This window comes from Pseudophryne corroboree, chromosome 4, assembly GCF_028390025.1.
Source record: "Pseudophryne corroboree isolate aPseCor3 chromosome 4, aPseCor3.hap2, whole genome shotgun sequence".
NCBI lineage: Eukaryota > Metazoa > Chordata > Amphibia > Anura > Myobatrachidae > Pseudophryne > Pseudophryne corroboree.
The window spans coordinates 220,240,458-220,258,550 of NC_086447.1; the positions used below are offsets into that span (position 1 = coordinate 220,240,458).

Consider the following 18,093-nt stretch of genomic DNA (forward strand, 5'->3'; position numbering starts at 1 on the left):
TCAGTAACAGCCAAAGTTGGCTAGCTGACCAAGTGCCACTGTGAAAGATCGATCTAGAGATGAAAGCTGCCAGTCCGCTAATAGGGTATAGCTCAGTGCTATCGGACAGTGGTCTGTAATCTCTGGTACAAGAAGACAGAAAGACAATTTTAGACACATTTAAAAAAAATAATAATTATACACATACAAAGCACAACTGGTATCTAAAAGCATCAAATAACTACACACCCAATTGCCTGCAAATTAACTTAAGGTGAATGAGTAGTTCAATCCCTTTGAAACACGTAACAGTGGTATTGTTTCCGAAAATGCAAAAATGCATCGTGACTGTTTCTGTTTAACAAATGACAAAGTGCCGATTAAATCCTTAGACAGATACCGTACAGATGTAATTTTAGGGTCACAAACAGCCACGATGCTGCATTGTTTGTATCCAAGATCGTATACATCTTTACATGGGCACAAAACATAAGGCTTGAGAAAATTAGTGAGGGGAAAAAAACAAAAAAAAACAAAACAATCTATTGGGATAATTCAAGACTGTGCAATTATACTGTAGCTCAGTATATTACACTTGCATGAATGTATCCAATAGCCAAACACAGCTTGCTAGACACAGTCTATGTAACATGCTATGGATAGAAGGAGATGCATGATGAACACACACATACACAGCACACTTGTACAAAATTATCCTCATCCATATATCTATTTCTATTGAAGAGTTGCAGGGAAAAACAAAACAAAACATTATTTCCTTACATTTGAGAGTACAACACTCCTTGCTTGTTCCCCATTAAAAAAGGCAATTACAATGTCCAAGTACGGTTCTTACGCTTTTGGCTGCAGAGAGAAGCTGGGTCAAGTACTCACGAGGTTTAACTTAGTCCATATTTCCGCAGGACGAGACCTGCAGGAGGCGAGCATGAGATGACACAATCTCGCGCCTTTCACAGTTGAAATGTACAGTAAATGCCTAAAATAGACACAGGCTTTTCTGTATCACAACAACAAGCAGCGGTCCACAACATTGCGTACCAATGAAACCCAAGGAAAGGATTTCACAAAATAAAGTGTGCAAAAGACTATAGAAAAAAAATATATATTAAAAAAAAATATATATTAACACAAGATGGATTGAATTAATAACTATTAAATAAACTACATACAAAAACCATACGAACAAGAGTTCATAAGAACAGTAGTAACTTCTACATCAAAAGCCGCTGACATTTTGCATGAATTTGTTACAGTATATTTTAATGGATGTTAAGCATATTTAAAACATGACGTTTAACAATGAAAAAATTAGTAATAAAACCAATAAGCTTATCTACAGTATACTAACGGCATTATTTCCAAGCTATTTGATTAGTTAGCTTTGTAAAACACTTACCCAGTAATAAATGAAAAGGTTCAGATTTTTTTATTTTTTATTTTTGTTGCTAGCAGAGTCACTGAAAAAGCGGATTTACCAAATTGAGGCGACGTTACTGCATTATATCACACACTAAACTTCTTCTAAACCAACCCCTCTCACTAGTTTTTGCTTTTGATCATGGACGTCTTGTATGAGAGAGAGAGTCATTCTGCCAAAGGATGGGGAAGAAGTATATATTTATATATGTGTTTGGGGGCAGTATATAGAAGACCCAGTGACTGCACAATTCTATGGGTTAGTTTCAGATCAGAAAAAGTCGTAAAAATCAGCACAGATGCAAGTGCAGGCAGATGAAAGATTTAGTATTTAAGTTGATCGAGGATTATGAGCTATATTGTGCAAAAAAAAAAAAAAATCAGTCGTGTCTATCTTTAGGCCTCTGAAAGTAAATTTTTTTAGCTCACGCTCATGACAATTTTCAAAGGAAAAGGTAGTGGAAGAACCTAGGTTTTTAACTACATCTATTCTTTAGAACATGTTTAATGCTTTAGACGTTTACATACAGGTTAGGGTTATGCTACCTACGTGCAAACGTACCTTGTGTGAACTGTAATCTATTTTTTAATTTATAAAAAAAAAACAATATGGCACCAACACTGAAACATTTGCGTGATTTACAGATGTAGCCAGGCTCATCGTTGCAGAGATGCGTACGCACATGCATTGCAGCAACGACCAGCTGTGACTATTCACACCCACAACCCATCAATGCAATGCAAATATATACTCGGGTGCAGCCATTGTACAATGAGCGTGGCTACATCTGTATATATATTTGGTCAGTATTCAGCCCCTCCCCATTCAGAGCATAAATGGAAAAGCAGCTGAAAATAGTGTCCGGTAGCAATATACTACGCTACAAGTATTATTCAAACAAAGAAAACCATTTGTTCATGTTCTAAATTTTATCCCTGATGGAAAATATAACTCCTCTTGCAAGGGTTATGAAATAAGCATAAGTTGGGTTGGAGAGAGAGGTAACTTACCAAAAACAAAAATTTGATAATAGATGTACCTGTTCAATAGGGACGTCTTTAGTAAGGCATTATACTGAAGTGGAAAAAAATTGTGTATAACCCTCAGGTGCAGTATACACAATCGGAATGAACATACACCTTGTTTTTGTTTGTTAAATATAAATTGAACTTAACAGGCAAATGGTCTATTGTGCCCACTTACATATGTTCTCCCTATGGTTTGCAGACAGAGGACATATCAGCACAGAGTACAATAAACCCACAGTAATGTAGCATTTTGAGAGTGCAAGCTTAAATAGGAGGGACAGAAAACATACAATAAGAAAAAGAAAATAGTTACTAGGAGACATGAATTACCCACGTGCTGGACGGGGAATGTTATGCGAGAATTAAACAAGGAATGCCAGACTGGTAACACTTAAACCCGTGTTAGGTTATTCCAAAATGCGAGAACTAGTGGAGCTAATGTAAAAATGCCTATTCCCACTAACACAAGCAACATACTACTGCAGATAATTACCTGCGGCACCAGCAGAGACCATATGGACTTGTGTGGAGTCTGCTGCAAACACATGGTTCAGCTTTTCCTTACAGGTTGAGTAAGCTGCAAAGTAGATGGCCCTGTAAAGAGACACAGAACATAGGGTCAGAACTTGTTATGCTGTATATGGGAAGTCACTGTTTAAAGAAAAATATTAAGTGTTTAGCCCTGGACTGGCTGCATACGCCTATGAAGTCAAGCTCTAAAAGCTCTGAACCAGTAGCATATGTGCCAATGCATCTACATAACACAACAGATATAGACTGTCCTATGAAGTTTAAGGGGTAAATTCAATAAGAGTCAAAGACTGCCGTCTTGTCCGAAAGACAGCAGTTTCCGACTGATTGAGGTCGGAAGGGGTTCCAACCTACTTAATTTCTTCCGACAAGTTGAGAACTCCGACTTACTGGAAGACTGTCGGAAAACATGCAGATCGGCAGCGGCTTCAGCAACGTGTATTGTCGGAAGCCGGGCCAAACCAGACAGATTTTAGCCCCGTTTCCGACATTGTCAATACAAGTTGACATTGACACTGTCGGGACCGGGCCAAACCTGTCGGGTTTGGCCCGGCATTGAATAGAGTGCTGTCGGGTCCTTTCCATCGGAAAGGACCTGACAGCTATTGAATACAGCCCTAGTATTGTATAAAAAGTAGCAATTTATTTAAATGTAAATATACTCAATAAGTTGCTTGTCTATTCTTTGTATATATTCATATAAAGCATATTCATGTAAAGCAACATTCATTGGAGGTCTGTAATGGACAGAACTTGTGTGGGTCAGTCCTAAGTGCAGCACATTTTACATGGTAGTGTCTAGTTTCCCTTCGTGGCGAGGACCTTTCCCATAAGCCCCTGGGTCCATGTCACAAACTATTTGGAATAGTAACCTGTGGCGAGCGAAGTGGAGCGAGACACCGAGCCTGAAGCGTGGCGAGCGTCCAATGGTGCATAGCAAAAAAACCCCCAAAAAAACAACAACAACCCTCAAACGAACGGAGAAAACATTTAGGTGCTGTAAGGACAGAAGTTATTTACTGCCCTCTCGTTATGTCACTTCCAGCTCCTGATCATGAAGGGAGCATAGACACAACCCATTTTACATGCACAAATGTACCGGCCAGCAATAAAGTGCCCTTGGGAATCAATATCAAATACTGCCAACTACTGTATGCTTAAATACATACAGCTTAATGCTTGCATGCACTACAAAATGGTTTGTTTTCTATCTGTTTATAGAACCTAGTATATTCCTATTGCTGTTCAAGTTTACAGGAAGGTTTTTTTGTCCTTGTGTGAATTATACGGCTATATTTAGAAAAGTTATTCTAGTTCTATTCCTAGCTTTACAGCCACACACTGTATAACTTTCCCCTAATGGCCCTTCTTATACTAAGGCTTATTATTAATACAGTAGATTTACTTTGTAACATTTTAAATAAAAAAACTGTTAAGTGTACAAGATCTGAAACTTCCTTTAATAAATATTGTGTCAGTCACCGCTGAGAGGAAAACACAAAACAAAACCTGTCAGACACACATCTCTAGATTGCACTTCGAAATACGTTATCATTTAGAGTATTTCCCACAAATCCGTACTAAAAACCTAATACCAGACATGGATTGCCTAACTGTCCATGTCTGGTATTAGGTTTTTAGTTTTTTAGATTTGTGGGAGGATAAATACCACAGGGTGTCTGCTACCACCTTGAAAAAGATAACCATTTGTTATCGAAACGCGTTGGTGAAGGTAGCAGGACGTGTGTGGAGCTCTTGCCTGGCTGGATACAACTACTCCTGGGGACGCCTGGTTGTTTGATTTGTAACAAATGCTGTTGTCTACTCTTTTGTGTAGACCATTCAGTCTGGTAAGAACCCACCTTTTAAAGTTTTAAATCTTGTGAATAAATTTTTTATGGTAATGCACTATTGGAGTACCATTTTCATTCACATGCACCTTGGGTTGGAATAAGAAGGAGATATCCTCGAGGCGTTGGAAGGGGTCAGGATATATCTAAGACGGTGACCCGCTCTAAACACTGCGCAATTGTCTACAAAAGTAGACCACCTGATGCGGTACGAGTCTGGCACCTCTAGAGATTCATATACCTGTCTTCTACTATTGTTACAATATCACACTATGTATTTTTATGTACCATTTTCCAAGGGCATATGTCTTCAGTAATCTGAGAGATTGAACACTATATTAGTTGAGGAGCGCCTGAGATAAAAGGTGGTAAACTATTTGTTATTTCTGTCTATTGGGAGTATTGGTGATACTTCTAACCACTTTTCTTTTCGGCGGCTCAGGCACACTAATTGTGATCTATTATCTGCACAAAACCATCTAAAGTTCACGTTGGGCATCTAAAGTCCAGTTTGGGCTCCAGGACTACAGGCTTTACATATTTTATCTCTCACCACCGGAGGATGGAAAAAAAAAAAAAAAAGTGTCTGCCGTGGCTACTGAGCGTCTGGTCAGAGTAACAATGGGATAGGTCCAATAGACGCACAGCAGGGGGCGCAGAGCACAATTGAATCTCCATTCTTGAAAGATCCTATTTCTGTAAATCCACCTAACTGGCTTACAGATCTCATAGGTTTCATTATTCAATTCATAATTCTTTGGCTTTTACCAAAGACATTTTAAAGATGAATTATTACCAAGTGTACTCAAGAAGGCACAATGAGATAAAAGGACTGAAATATCAGCACAGCTACAATATACTGTAGTATTATACAAAAGGGGAGCTATGGTTTTATTATAGGAAATGGCATTAGGTGTTTGATGAAGTGACATTACCTGGAAGGAGCCACACCCACTAAGTTGGGGCCCAGACCTCTGAACAGTGAGCGAGGACCCTCCTTCTGTAAAATCATCCTGGAATACAAGAGTAAGAACCATAAACATGGAGAATATAAGGCAAAGGGCCGTTCGCTTCATGCTTTGAATAACAGATCACTTGTAGTTCTTGCACTTTCCCTATGGTATCTACGCAGGCAATCTGGCTTAACATGAATATGGAACAATTACATTTTTACAAAAGAGGTCCTTTATACAAGGCTACAGTCAGTTTACATACAGTGATCTAAAAGTTTGTTGGAATAGAAAGCGCTAGTCACTTTTATAGGAGTATAAAACTAAAGGCCCATACACACTGGGTGATTTTGAGCTGAAAGCAGCTCACTTTTGGTGTTTTGAGCTGCATACAGCTCAAAACCGCCCAGTGTGTATGCCCCAGCGATGAGCACTGAAGCGCCCCCACGCTTCATCGCTGGCACACACGCTGGGCAAAAGCCCAGTGTGTATGCACCTTAGGAAATGGAAAGCAGGAGTGGACAAAAATTAAAAAAATAGATTCAATATTGGGCACATCTTCTCCTGAATAAAACTATAAAGATGTCAAAAATCGAAGTCTTAATAACTAGCATATTAAAAACAACCAAGTCAAAAAGACAAAAATATCAGGATTCTACAAATACATTCAATTTCAAAATTTATAAAACTTTGTTTCTATATCTATCTCTGAAATTCTCTCATCCTAACCCTCTGTTACAATCTGACCGTCTGCCCCTCCCATTTAGAATGTGAGCTCTCACGAGCAGGGCCCTCTCCCTTCATGTGCTAGTCTAGTCTATCTCCTACACCATACTCCCTAAAACGACACCTAACCCTCTGCTTCTGCCTCCCTAATGCTTATTTCAGTGTCATGTCTGCTGATACTGAAATGCCTGTATACCATGTACTTGTCCTACATTATCTTGCGAAGTAAGTTACTGTTTTCTTGTTTTGCTCATTTGTTTATGTACTTTGTTAAGCGCTGCGGATCCCTTGTGGTGCCATATACATAAATAATAATCTGCTTGAATGTATATGATCTACAAAATATAGGCAAAACAGGTTAGTTAATACATAGATTCTTTTTTGCTTACGTCCTAGAGGATACTGGGAATCCATTTAGTACCATGGGGTATAGAGGGGTCCACTAGGAGCCTTGGGCACTTTAAGAATTTGACAGTGTGCGCTGGCTCCTCCAGACTCAGTTTAGAAAATATGCCCGGAGGAGCCGGTCACGTCGCATGGAAGCTCCTGAAGAGTTTTCTGCATTTATTTTCTCGGTTTGTTATTTTCAGGCAGGTCTGGATGGCACCAGGTGGGGGGGGGGGGGGTAGGGGGGGGTTGGGGACACGGCCCAACCTCTTGAAGGGTTTAATGGTCCAGTTACCCGCTGACAGAACACTAGCTCCTGACGGAGCTATTCACATGCCCCACCACGGCGAGCGTACATTCCTGCAGCACACCGCCACCCCTAACAGCCAGAAGAAAGAAGAGTGGTGAGTACTAAGCCGGTGTCCCGGTTAGCGGGTCACTGGCCATTATGGCGGCATGAGGGTACAGAGACACACGGCTTCTACGTCGGCAGCGGAGTCTCGGGACTCAGTACACAGTGTGGACACACCGCTTCTGAGGGAACGAACGAGTCTAAGTACACTACGAGTGTACACAGTACCCAGACTGGCATTACAGACTTAAAAGGCGACTGACTCCATTTTAAGCATAAAAATTACCTCAGCCAGTATAAAAAAAAGCAGGAAGACTGCGCCCCATTGTAGGGGCGGGGCTTCACTACGTCCCCAATCTGGGTACTTAGTCTGCGACCCGGCTAAGCTTGGCATTAGCAATAAGGGCGCTGTGCGCTGGCTCCAGGCACTCTTTGTGTCGCTCTTGAAGGGCTCTTTCTGGGTTGTGTTTTTATCGTGTGTGTGTGTGTGTGTGTGTGTGTGTGTGTGTGTGTGTGTGTTGTCACAGTATGTCAGACAGAGTGTGTTTCTTGTAAGGCACAGTGTTTTTCTTCTCCAGGGGGTTCACTACAGGGGGATGAACTAGATTGGCTGTATTCCATTAGGAGAATGATCTCCAATATTTCCACTAAATTGTCCCACAATGAGAAAGACACAATACTTAAGACAATCGATGACTGAGTTTATGAACACAAACCAGCGTCTTAGTACCCTGCCATTTGTCCGCAAGAGCATCCTTTGGCCCATATCCTGCAGTCTGATTCGGATGATGAGGGGTCAGACATGGAGGAGGTGGATGCAGAGGTGGGGGAGGCTACTCTGTCACAGGGAATAGAGGCTCTCATAGAAGCTATTAGAGAGGTTTTGTATATCCCTGATAAGGTAATAGAGGAGGAGACTGAGAAATCTATTTTAATGTAAAAAAGAAATCCTCAGCCACTTTTCCTGTGTCAAAGGAACTAAATACCCTGTTTGAAGAACCGTTGGTTAATCCCGATAGGAAATTTCAAATCCCTAAAAGGTTGATATCATCTTTTCCTTTTCCTCCTGAGGATAGGCAAAAATAAATAAATGGGAAAATCCACAGATAGTGGATGCATTCGTATTCCAGGTTGTCACGGAAAATTGTATTGCCTGTCCCTGGTGCAGCCTCCCTAAAAGACAGGGCTGATCGTACAATTGAGAATACACTCAAATCTTTGTATACAGCTGCGGGGGTGGCGCAAAGACCCACTATAGCATGTGGGTGAATTACTAAGGCCATCGCAAAAAAAAATCGGGTAACCCAATTGAGGGGTTAGGTACCTTGCCTAATGGGGAGATTATTTTACTCCTGCAACATATACAGGACTTTGCAAATTTTATGGTGGAAGCCATAAAAGAAATACTTACTTTATGCATGCACCACTGCTATGGCAGTGTCAGAACGCAGAGGCTTATGGCTACGCCAGTGGACTGCCGACGCGGTCTCCAGGAAAGGCGTGGAAGGCCTACCCTTCACAGGAGAGGCCTTATTTGGAGATGAACTAGACAAATGGATCTCCAAAGCTACTGCGGGTAAGTCCATGTATCTTCCTCCTGCAGCTCCCCCCAGCCAGGAAGGCTTACTCAGGACCTAATCTACAGTCCTTTCGGACTGCCAAGTTCAAGGGCAAAACCAGAGGTTCTTCTACAGCCACCAGAGGCGCTAAAGGTAAACCACGAAAACCAGAAACTACAGGTTCACAGGAACAGAGCTCAAGTTCTGCTTCCTCAAAGCCTTCAGCATGATGGTGGACCGCAATGCCTGGAAGACCTGCAGGTGGGAGCTCAACTAAAAATTTTAATTCACATCTGGACAACATCATGCCAGGATTCTTGGGTCATAGATCTTATTTCCCAGGGCTACAGACTGGAGTTCCAGGAGCTCCCACCTCACAGATTCTTCAAATCAGGCTTACCAGTTTCACAGGAAGCAAGTATAACCTTACAGGACGCCATTCAAAAACTGGTACAGACTTAGGTCATTGTTCCAGTTCCACCTCACCTGCAAAAACAGGGGATATTATTCCAACCTGTTTGTAGTACCGAAACCGGACGGTTCGGTAAGGCCGATTTTGAACCTGAAATCTTTAAACCCATACTTACGGGTGTTCAAATTCAAGATGGAGTCTCTGAGAGCGGTGATCTCAGGTCTGTAGGAGGGGGAATTCCTAGTGTCTCTGGATATCAAGGATGCAAACCTTCACGCACCGATCTGGCCGCCTCATCAGGCTTATCTACGGTTTGCACTGCAGGACTGTCACTACCAGTTCCAGGCCCTGCCATTTGGTCTCTCCACGGCACCGAGAGTGTTCACCAAGGTGATGGCAGAGATGATGTTTCTACTCCGCAAACAGGGAGTGAACATAATTCCATACCTGGATGACCTTCTGATAAAAGCATCGTCCAGGGAGCGGTTGATGGACAGTATTCGCCCCTCAACCACACTACTCATGGATCACGAGTGGATTCTGAACTTACCAAAATCTCACCTGGATCCGATACAGAGACTTTCCTTTCTGGGAATGATACTGAACACGGGATGTATGTGCATGTATGTGTGTGAGAGTGTGTGTGTGTGTGTGTGTGTGTGTGTGTGCGCGCGCGTGTGCGTGTGTGTGTGTGTGTGTGTGTGTGTGTGAGAGAGAGAGAGAGAGTTCCTGTGGAGAAGGCTATGGAAATCCAGTCGATGGTTCGGGCTATCCTGCAAAACACGGATCTCGGTGCATCTGTCTTCTGGGGAAAATGGTGGCCTCTTACGAGGCACTTCAGTACGGAAGGTCTCTTGCAAGGCCCTTCCAGCTAGATCTATTGGACAAATGGTCCGGATCACGTCTGCACATGCACCAGAGGAGCCGTCTGTCGCCAAGAGCCAGGATCTCCCTTCTGTGGTGGCTACAGATTTCTCACCTCGTCGAGGGTCGGAGGTTCGGGATTCAGAATTGGATTCTGCTAACCACGGACGCAAGCCTCAGAGGTTGGGGAGCAGTCACCCAGGGGGCGACGTTTCAAGGAAAATGGTCAAGTCAAGAAGTCGTCCTTCCAATAAACATCCTGGAACTCAGGGCTGTCTACAACGCCCTTCTGCAGGCCTCATCCCTACTTCGGAATCAGGCCATTCAAGTCAAGAAGGACAATGTAACGGTGGTAACGTACATAAACCGAAAAGCAGAGCAGCAATGTCAGAGGTGTCACAAATTCTCCTCTGGGCGGAAAAAAAACCATGCTGTGGCGTTGTCGGTGGTCTTCATTCTGGGAGTAGACAACTGGGAAGCAGACGCGACCTGCACCCGGGGGAGTGGAGCCTTCACCTGGAAGTGTTCAGGTGCTTGACACGTCGTTGGTGATATCCACATATCGACATGATGGCCTCTCATCTCAACAAGAAGCTCAGGCGGTATTGTTCCAGGTCGAGAGACCCACAAGCAGTGGCGGGAGACACTGACAACTCCATGGGTCTACCACATGGTATACGTGTTTCCTCCACTTCCTAAGGTCCCAAGAATTCTAAAAAGAACAAGAATGGAAAAAGTTCAAGCAATACTCATTGCTCCAGACGGGCCAAGAAGGGCCTGCTACGCGAACCTTCTGGAGATGCTCCTCGAAGATCCGTGGCCTCTGCCTCTTCGCAAGGATCTTCTGCAACAGGGCCTGTTAGTCAATCAAGACTTACCGCGGTTTAATGGCATGGAGGTTGAACGGCTGATCCTAGCCAGGGGAGGGATTCATGATAAGGTCACCCAGACTATGATCCAAGCAAGGAAAGGGATAACGTCTAAACATTACCACCGTATATGGAAGAAGTATGTTTCTTGGTGTGAAAACAGACAATATTCTGCGGTGGAATTTCATCTGGGACGTCTCCTGCTTTTTCTGCAGTCGGGAGTGGATGTGGGCCTACGCCTAGGTTCCATTAAAGTCCAGATTTCGGCATTGTCTATTTTCTTTCAGAAACAATTGGCTTTTCTCCCTGAGGTCTAGACATTCTTGAAAGGTGTTCTGCATATCCAGCCTCCCTTTGTGCCTCCTATGGCACCATGGGACCTCAATTTGGTGCTGCAGTTCCTCCAATCGGACTGGTTTGAAATGTTACAGGAGCTTGACGTAAAGTATCTTACGTCGAAGACCGCCATAAGACGTGTGTCGGAACTAGGGGTGTTGTCTCACAAAAGTCCCTACTTAATTTTCCATGAGGACAGAGCGGAATTCAGGACTTGTCAGCAATTTCTTCCTAAGGTGGTGTCCGCTTTTCACATCAACCAACCTATTGTGGTTCCGACTGTGATGGACACCTCTGTTACTTCAAAGTCTTTGGAAGTTGTGAGGGATTTGAAGGTGTATGTAGAAAGAGAACAGCTTGTCACAGAAAATCCGACTCGCCGTTCGTTCTCCATGATCCCAATAAAATTGGGTGTCCTGCTTCAAAGGGTGTGGTATAAAGATAGTGTCTAGTTAGACAGTCAATAGATAGACACCATATGTTAGACAGACATTAGGTCGACAGGGTCAAAAGGTCTAAATGAAAAGGGTCGACTGGGTCAAAAGGTCGACACCATGTTTTTTGCATTTTTGTGGTTTGTGTGGATAGTTTTGTCATCTGGGACCCCCAATTGCAGAAAGGCATGTGCTCGCCACAAGGTTTATAACCAACTCTATGCCAACATGGATAGAGAAGGTATGAAATAGTACAAAAACATGTTAAATTAAAAAAAAAAAACATTTGTCTATTTTTTTTATGTCGACCATTTTGATGTTGACCCTTTGACCCTGTCGACCTAATGTCTGTCTAACATATGGTGTCTATCTATTGATTGTCTAACTAGACACTGTCTTATCTATCAACCGGATACCGCTTCAATGCAGTCTATTGCATGCTGGATCAAGCTCACGATCCAGCATGCTTATTCCACAGCAGGATTGCCGGTTCCAAAATCTGTACAGGCCCACTCTACTATGTCGGTGGGTTCCTCTTAGGCGGCTGCCCGGGGTGTCTCAGCTTTACAGCTCTGCCGAGCAGCTACTTGGTCAGGTTCGAACATGTTTGCAAAGTTCTACAAATTTGATACTTTGGCCTTTGAGGACCTTCAGTTTGGTCAGTCAGTTCTGCAGGAACCTCAGCACTCTCCCACCCGGTTTTGGAGCTTTGGTACTTCCCCATGGTACTAAATGGATCCCTAGTATCCTCTAGGACATAAGAGAAAATAGGATTTTAAATTACCTACTGGTAAATCCTTTTCTCGTAGTCCGTAGAGGATACTGGGCGCCCGCCCGGTGCTTCGTTTTTCCTGCACTGTTACCTGGTTAAGTATTCTGGTTTGTTCAGCCGTTGCTGTTCATGTTTCAAGTTTGGTTAGCATGGCTTTCCTATTGTTGTGTGTGCTGGTTCATAATCTCACCACTTATTATCTGTCCTTCTCTCAAAGTATGTCGGTCTCCTCGGGCACAATTTCCTAGACTGAGTCTGGTAGGAGGGCATAGAGAGGGAGGAGCCAGCACACTATCAAATTCTTAAAGTGCCCTAGGCTCCTAGTGGACCCGTCTATACCCCATGGTACTAAATGGATTCCCAGTATCCTCTACTGACTATGAGAAAAGTATTTACCAGCAGGTAACTAAAATCCTATTTGTTAGTGAATTTACTAAATAGATTATTTTCAAAAGGACATAAAATTAAAAAAATAAAATAAAATGTAAAGGGTGGAAAACAATCACAAAAGCCAGGTGGAGCTGCCAATACATACCCTTTTAAGATTTACACCAGAAAACAGACGTTTTTAAATGAGGCAGTATAAGATTTGGCTATTAAACGACTATACTGATGCTATAATTAACTTTAATTATATTAAGTACATTTTAACTCTGATCCTATTCTATGTACTCCACTCCTGCATCCACACACCGCTGCATTCTTATTTTCCAATGGTTAAAGTTGTGCTGTAGCTCATTATCCATCAGCTGTCTCAACAGCTCTGTCATCTTCTTCTGATGCAAAATGGGTTCCATTGAGTACAGATTTGACTTCAGGGAAAAGAAAGAAGTCATGGCTAGATCTGGGGAGTATGGAGGGTGTACTAGCTCAGCAATGTTTCTCAGACAAAAACTGTTTGAGAGAGAGAGAGAGAGAGAGAGAGAGAGAGAGAGAGAGAGAGAGAGAGAGAGAGAGAGAGAGAGAGAGAGAGAGAGAGAGAGAGAGAGAGAGAGAGCGCTGTATGGTTTGGTGCGTTGTCCGAATGGAGGATGAAACAACTCAGTCCTTTCATCAGATTCTTTCCCGCAAAGTTTCTAGAACATTTCTGTAGTGATGTTGATCCACTGTTGTGCCTTCTGTAACAGAGGTGAAGCAGCAGGCCACACCAATAAGATATATGAACATCTCATTTGCCGAAGTGGAGGAGTGAAAACAACTTCTATGGTGAACCCAGCTAGAGGTCCACAGCACATCAGCCTAGTGCTGATGCGCTGTGTCTCTCCTCTCGGCCGACTCACTGAGCATGTGTGAGATCTGGCTATTATCGCAAGATCTCCCATGCAGCTCAGAGCTGGTAGATGCCGCAGCTAGAGACAGTGCTGCCCCTACTGTGGCAATAGGGCAACGTCAGCAGTAACGGTCTAAATAAATAGCAGCTCTCAGAACGGTCAGTGGCCCCGATCGTTCACACATTTCCTGGCATATCAGTGTGCTATCTTGTAGATAGTAGCGCCGATAATGATGGGGGAGAACATGCACTGATACCACTTCTCCTCCATAATGCCTGGTCAAACATCTACTCCCCAGTCTGCCAAAATAACACACTTGATATCAAAGAAAACAATTAAAATGGCTTTGAATTTGGAGTTGCTTTGACATGCTTTCTTCAATCTTGACGATGGTGTTTTCCAGTGCATGGACTGGCATTTTGTGTCAGGATTGTACTGGAAGATCCAGTTCTCATCACCGGAAATAATTTTACTAAACATCTGAATCAAATTTTGTTCCAAAATGTCTGTACAAATTCACTTTAGATTTTTTCTGCTCGGCATTGAGATGCCTTGTACAAACTTGTGAGAAATCTTAGTACAAACTTTTGTCATATTAAGATCTCGATGTAAAACTTACCTAACCGTTTTTGTCGATGATTACCATTTCTGCTATCATGCAGATCAATTTTCTCAATTTTGTCCACGTTTGTTTTTGATGTGCAAAGACTTCCAGGACATTCATCATTTTCAACATCCTCACAAATATCACTAATATCCCTTTCACACAGAAACTGAAATTACCGGGTGAAGCAGTTCTACCCGTTAATTTCACAAAAAACAGGTCCTTTTTCTGTGTGAAAGGGTCAACCCAGGTTGAAATTCCCGGGACTTCGACCCTGGAATTTACCAGGGCCGGAGACCCGGAATATCAACCCGGGTTAAACCTTTTACACAGACGAAACACCCGTGTTGATCTGCAAATTACATTTGCTTGTCTGTGTGAAAGGGGTGTCAGGCAGGGCCCGGCAAAACGACCCGGCATTGATATGCCGGAACTTTCAGACGTTTCTGTCTGAAGTGGTATTCGGGGTAGATGTACTATATGAAGCAGTGATAAGAGTGGATAAGTGTGCCATGGCAAACAATCAGCTTTGAAGTAAAAGTAAACATTTATCAGGTGTATTCTATAACATTATATGTAGCAGATGATTAACACTTCTCCACTGGCAGACTTCTCCATACATCTACCCATAAATCTATAATGCCACTCAAACACACGTGCACGTGAGATACAATCTACCCCGTAAGCCTCAGTTTCATTCAGAAAGAGTCTTTGGGGATTTTTTTGTCCAATTTAACAAAAACATTCTGTTTTTGGAGCTAACTCAGTGCTCACCTACTCTTTGAGCACTTGAAAAACAAATGAGGTGTAAGAAAGGAGGAGTTTTACTAAAAGCTAATTACATTAGCTAGCTCATTAAGTGCCGGCGCTTCAATTCCACTCTAACCCAAGTGTAATGAAGTGTCCCCCAGATGAAGAGGAGAGAAAATGTACGTTAACACATTGCTCTACGTTTCAGCCAAGCATTTTTACTACACAACACAACTTCTTCGCTGCGTGACCGCAAACTATCTGTGCGAGAGAGATGAAACTTGGAAAACAGTTTTGGGATAGTTCAAGAGCACATTCCCCTACTCCATTTTAACTCGCACAGTACGGCCTATTGTTTTACAAGTACAGTCTCATTAGCTCGTAGAAGAAGCTACATAATAGAACAACACACACTGGGGTCTACTGGAGGACAACTAGAAAACAGGACTACTTGTTTGCCACCATTGTATACCTTCCTGGCTAAAAAAAAAGTCAAAAAGTAAGGGATTATACTGCACAAAGAGGGGATGGAAATTAAAATAATGCCAACTATACTCTAGATAAACTAATATTATGTTTTATGATTCTATTATAATGCACCTGGAGCAGTTACACAATGAGTTCCAGTTACTACACATGTAAACAGACAAGCATTCTATCAATATTAACTCACTCATAATTATAAACTGCAAAGGAATGTAGAGGATGTACAAATACTTTCTTTGAGGTCATGGTTCTTTGCTCCATTTTTCAGTCTGGCATTTTGCTAGCACTATTACAAAATGTTAGGGTTCCATGAGGACAGAGTCTGAGAAACGCTGGTCTAGGCATTCTCCACAATGCCCAGCTTCTCACTTTGACAAGTGAATGCTTTGAAGAACACTAAAAAAACAGAACGTTCGTTGGTGTGGCCAGAGACCACCCCGACCCACGTGTTTTATAGCAGCCGCAGCACTGAAGGGGTTAACCCTTGTGCCGCAGCACTATTCTTAAAAGGAACAATTGGATCTAGGCACCTTGCACTATAAATGACTAAATATATGTTTAATAATGTGTTTTAACATGTTATATTTAGTGATCCATGCACAGTTACAGAATTGCATGTTTAAAAAAAAAAAAATGCACTTACTACAGATGGAGTATCCCGTATCCTAAAATGCTTGGATCCAGAAGTACTTTGGATATCGGATTTTTCCGTATTTTGGAATAATAGCATACCATAATGAGATATCAAGGCGATACGACCCAAGTCTAAGCACAGAATGCATTTATATTTCATATATACCTTATACACACAGCCCGAGGGTCATTTAAGACAATAGTTTTTTGTGGGTGTGGTATGGAAGGTAGATGGTAACTAGGTCGACAGTAAATAGGTCGACAGGGTCTCTAGATCGACAGGGTCTCTAGGTCGACATGGTCTAGGTCGACATAAGTTTGTTTTTTTGGTGTCGTTTTCTTCGTAGAGTGACCGGGAACCAAAATTAGTGCACAGTGTACCCTTGCATGGCGAGCGAATGGGCAAGGTGCCTCGCTCCGCTACCGCTTCACTCAGCACAGATTACCGTTCCAATCGTAGTCCACGTGGATCGTTAAGTATGAAAAGGTGCAAAAAAAGAAAAAAAATAGTGAAAAACTCATGTCGACCTTTTGACCTGTCAACCTAGAACATGTCGACATAGAAACCCTGTCGACCTAGTTACTGTCGACCAATAGTGGCCGACCTAGACACTGTCGACCTAGAGACCGGATCCTGTTTTCTGTGTATTAAAGTTTTTGTACATTGGCCCATCAGAAAATAAAGGTTTCACTAACTCAGTCTCAAAAAATTCTGTATTTTGGAATATTTGGATATGGGATACTCAACCTGTATCTAAGACTGAATAAGGATTCCCTATCTTCAGTGACTAGGAGATGGGATGCCAAATGCTTTTTCCTAACAGAAGGACTGGTGAATGATATTGGCCAGTGTACTCACCCCTGGAAACTATGGCTTCCTGAGGGAAGGTGTTAATAAAGTGGGACCTCTTTGTTCCTATATGTAAGGCGACATACATATTTGAAAACAGTTGTATTCTTGTACATATATATTGTATTAGGGGGAAGAAGGAAATTGGTTTTGGAGTGTAATCTATATTTAATGGTGTGTTCCAGCTTTCTTGTGTATCTGGTGTCGGTTGCCCACGAAACCCCTTTGGACAGTCACCTGGAGATAGACCGTACACTGAAGAGCCTGACAGAGCTTATCCTGGTCTGGAATGCTGGATGATGCCCTGACCAATGTTAAGTCCGAAGCCATGCATTGGCAGCTTGGGCACTACAGTGTTTTTATTTTCTCCGGACCTCTACCCATAGTGGAGCCCTTACAGTAAGTTGCTGTGGACCTAGGAGGTCCCCTGTCTGTGCATAATAGATTGAGAAAGAGAAGCTAACTCCCCATGGTGGATGCCACACGGGATCCAGAGGCTGGTGGTCTGGCCGCCATCACGCTGGAACAGGTAGTGGACAAAATGGTAAGAGCAGACATAAGTGACAGGGTAGATTCCAAGGGGGATACTAAATTGTTTGAAAAGTCAGTTGGGCGTCTGTTTTTTCCTGTGTAATAGACAGGAAAAAACAGACACCCAACCAACTTTTCAAACATTTGAATTCCTCCCCCAAGAGTCAAAGGTCTTCAGAAGAGAAGGATTGGAGAGCAGATCTGACAGTTAGTGCAGATGAATGCCAGACAGAAATGACAGAGGTGCAGTGTCTGGAGTACCATGTGGGAGGAGACAGGGGTAGGCCCAAACCAGAGGAGGTAGAGGCGACCAGAGGCTGTCCCCGTCCCACATTCCCCAGACAGGTACTGACCTTAGAAACTATACGGCCAAGTTGTAGCTGACTTTAGTTCTGTAGTGACCTCCCTTACAGATGTGACTAGGAAGGGCGTTTCCAAGTCAGTGGACTTTGCACCTGCTTGCGAGTTGGCATTCCAGTCA

The 18,093-nt window shown here is 42.7% G+C and overlaps 1 protein-coding gene across 1 annotated transcript in view; it reads right to left on the reverse strand.

Annotated features, from left to right (window-relative positions):
* Positions 1–18,093, reverse strand: part of SLC25A36 (solute carrier family 25 member 36) — a 117,969-nt gene that overhangs the window by 7,535 nt on the left and 92,341 nt on the right. The window contains exons 3-4 of the mRNA XM_063915935.1: positions 5,762–5,839; positions 2,939–3,039 (exon numbers count right to left, since the gene is read on the reverse strand). Coding sequence (XP_063772005.1) covers positions 2,939–3,039; positions 5,762–5,839 — 179 coding nt within the window. The remainder of the gene's footprint in view (positions 1–2,938; positions 3,040–5,761; positions 5,840–18,093) is intronic.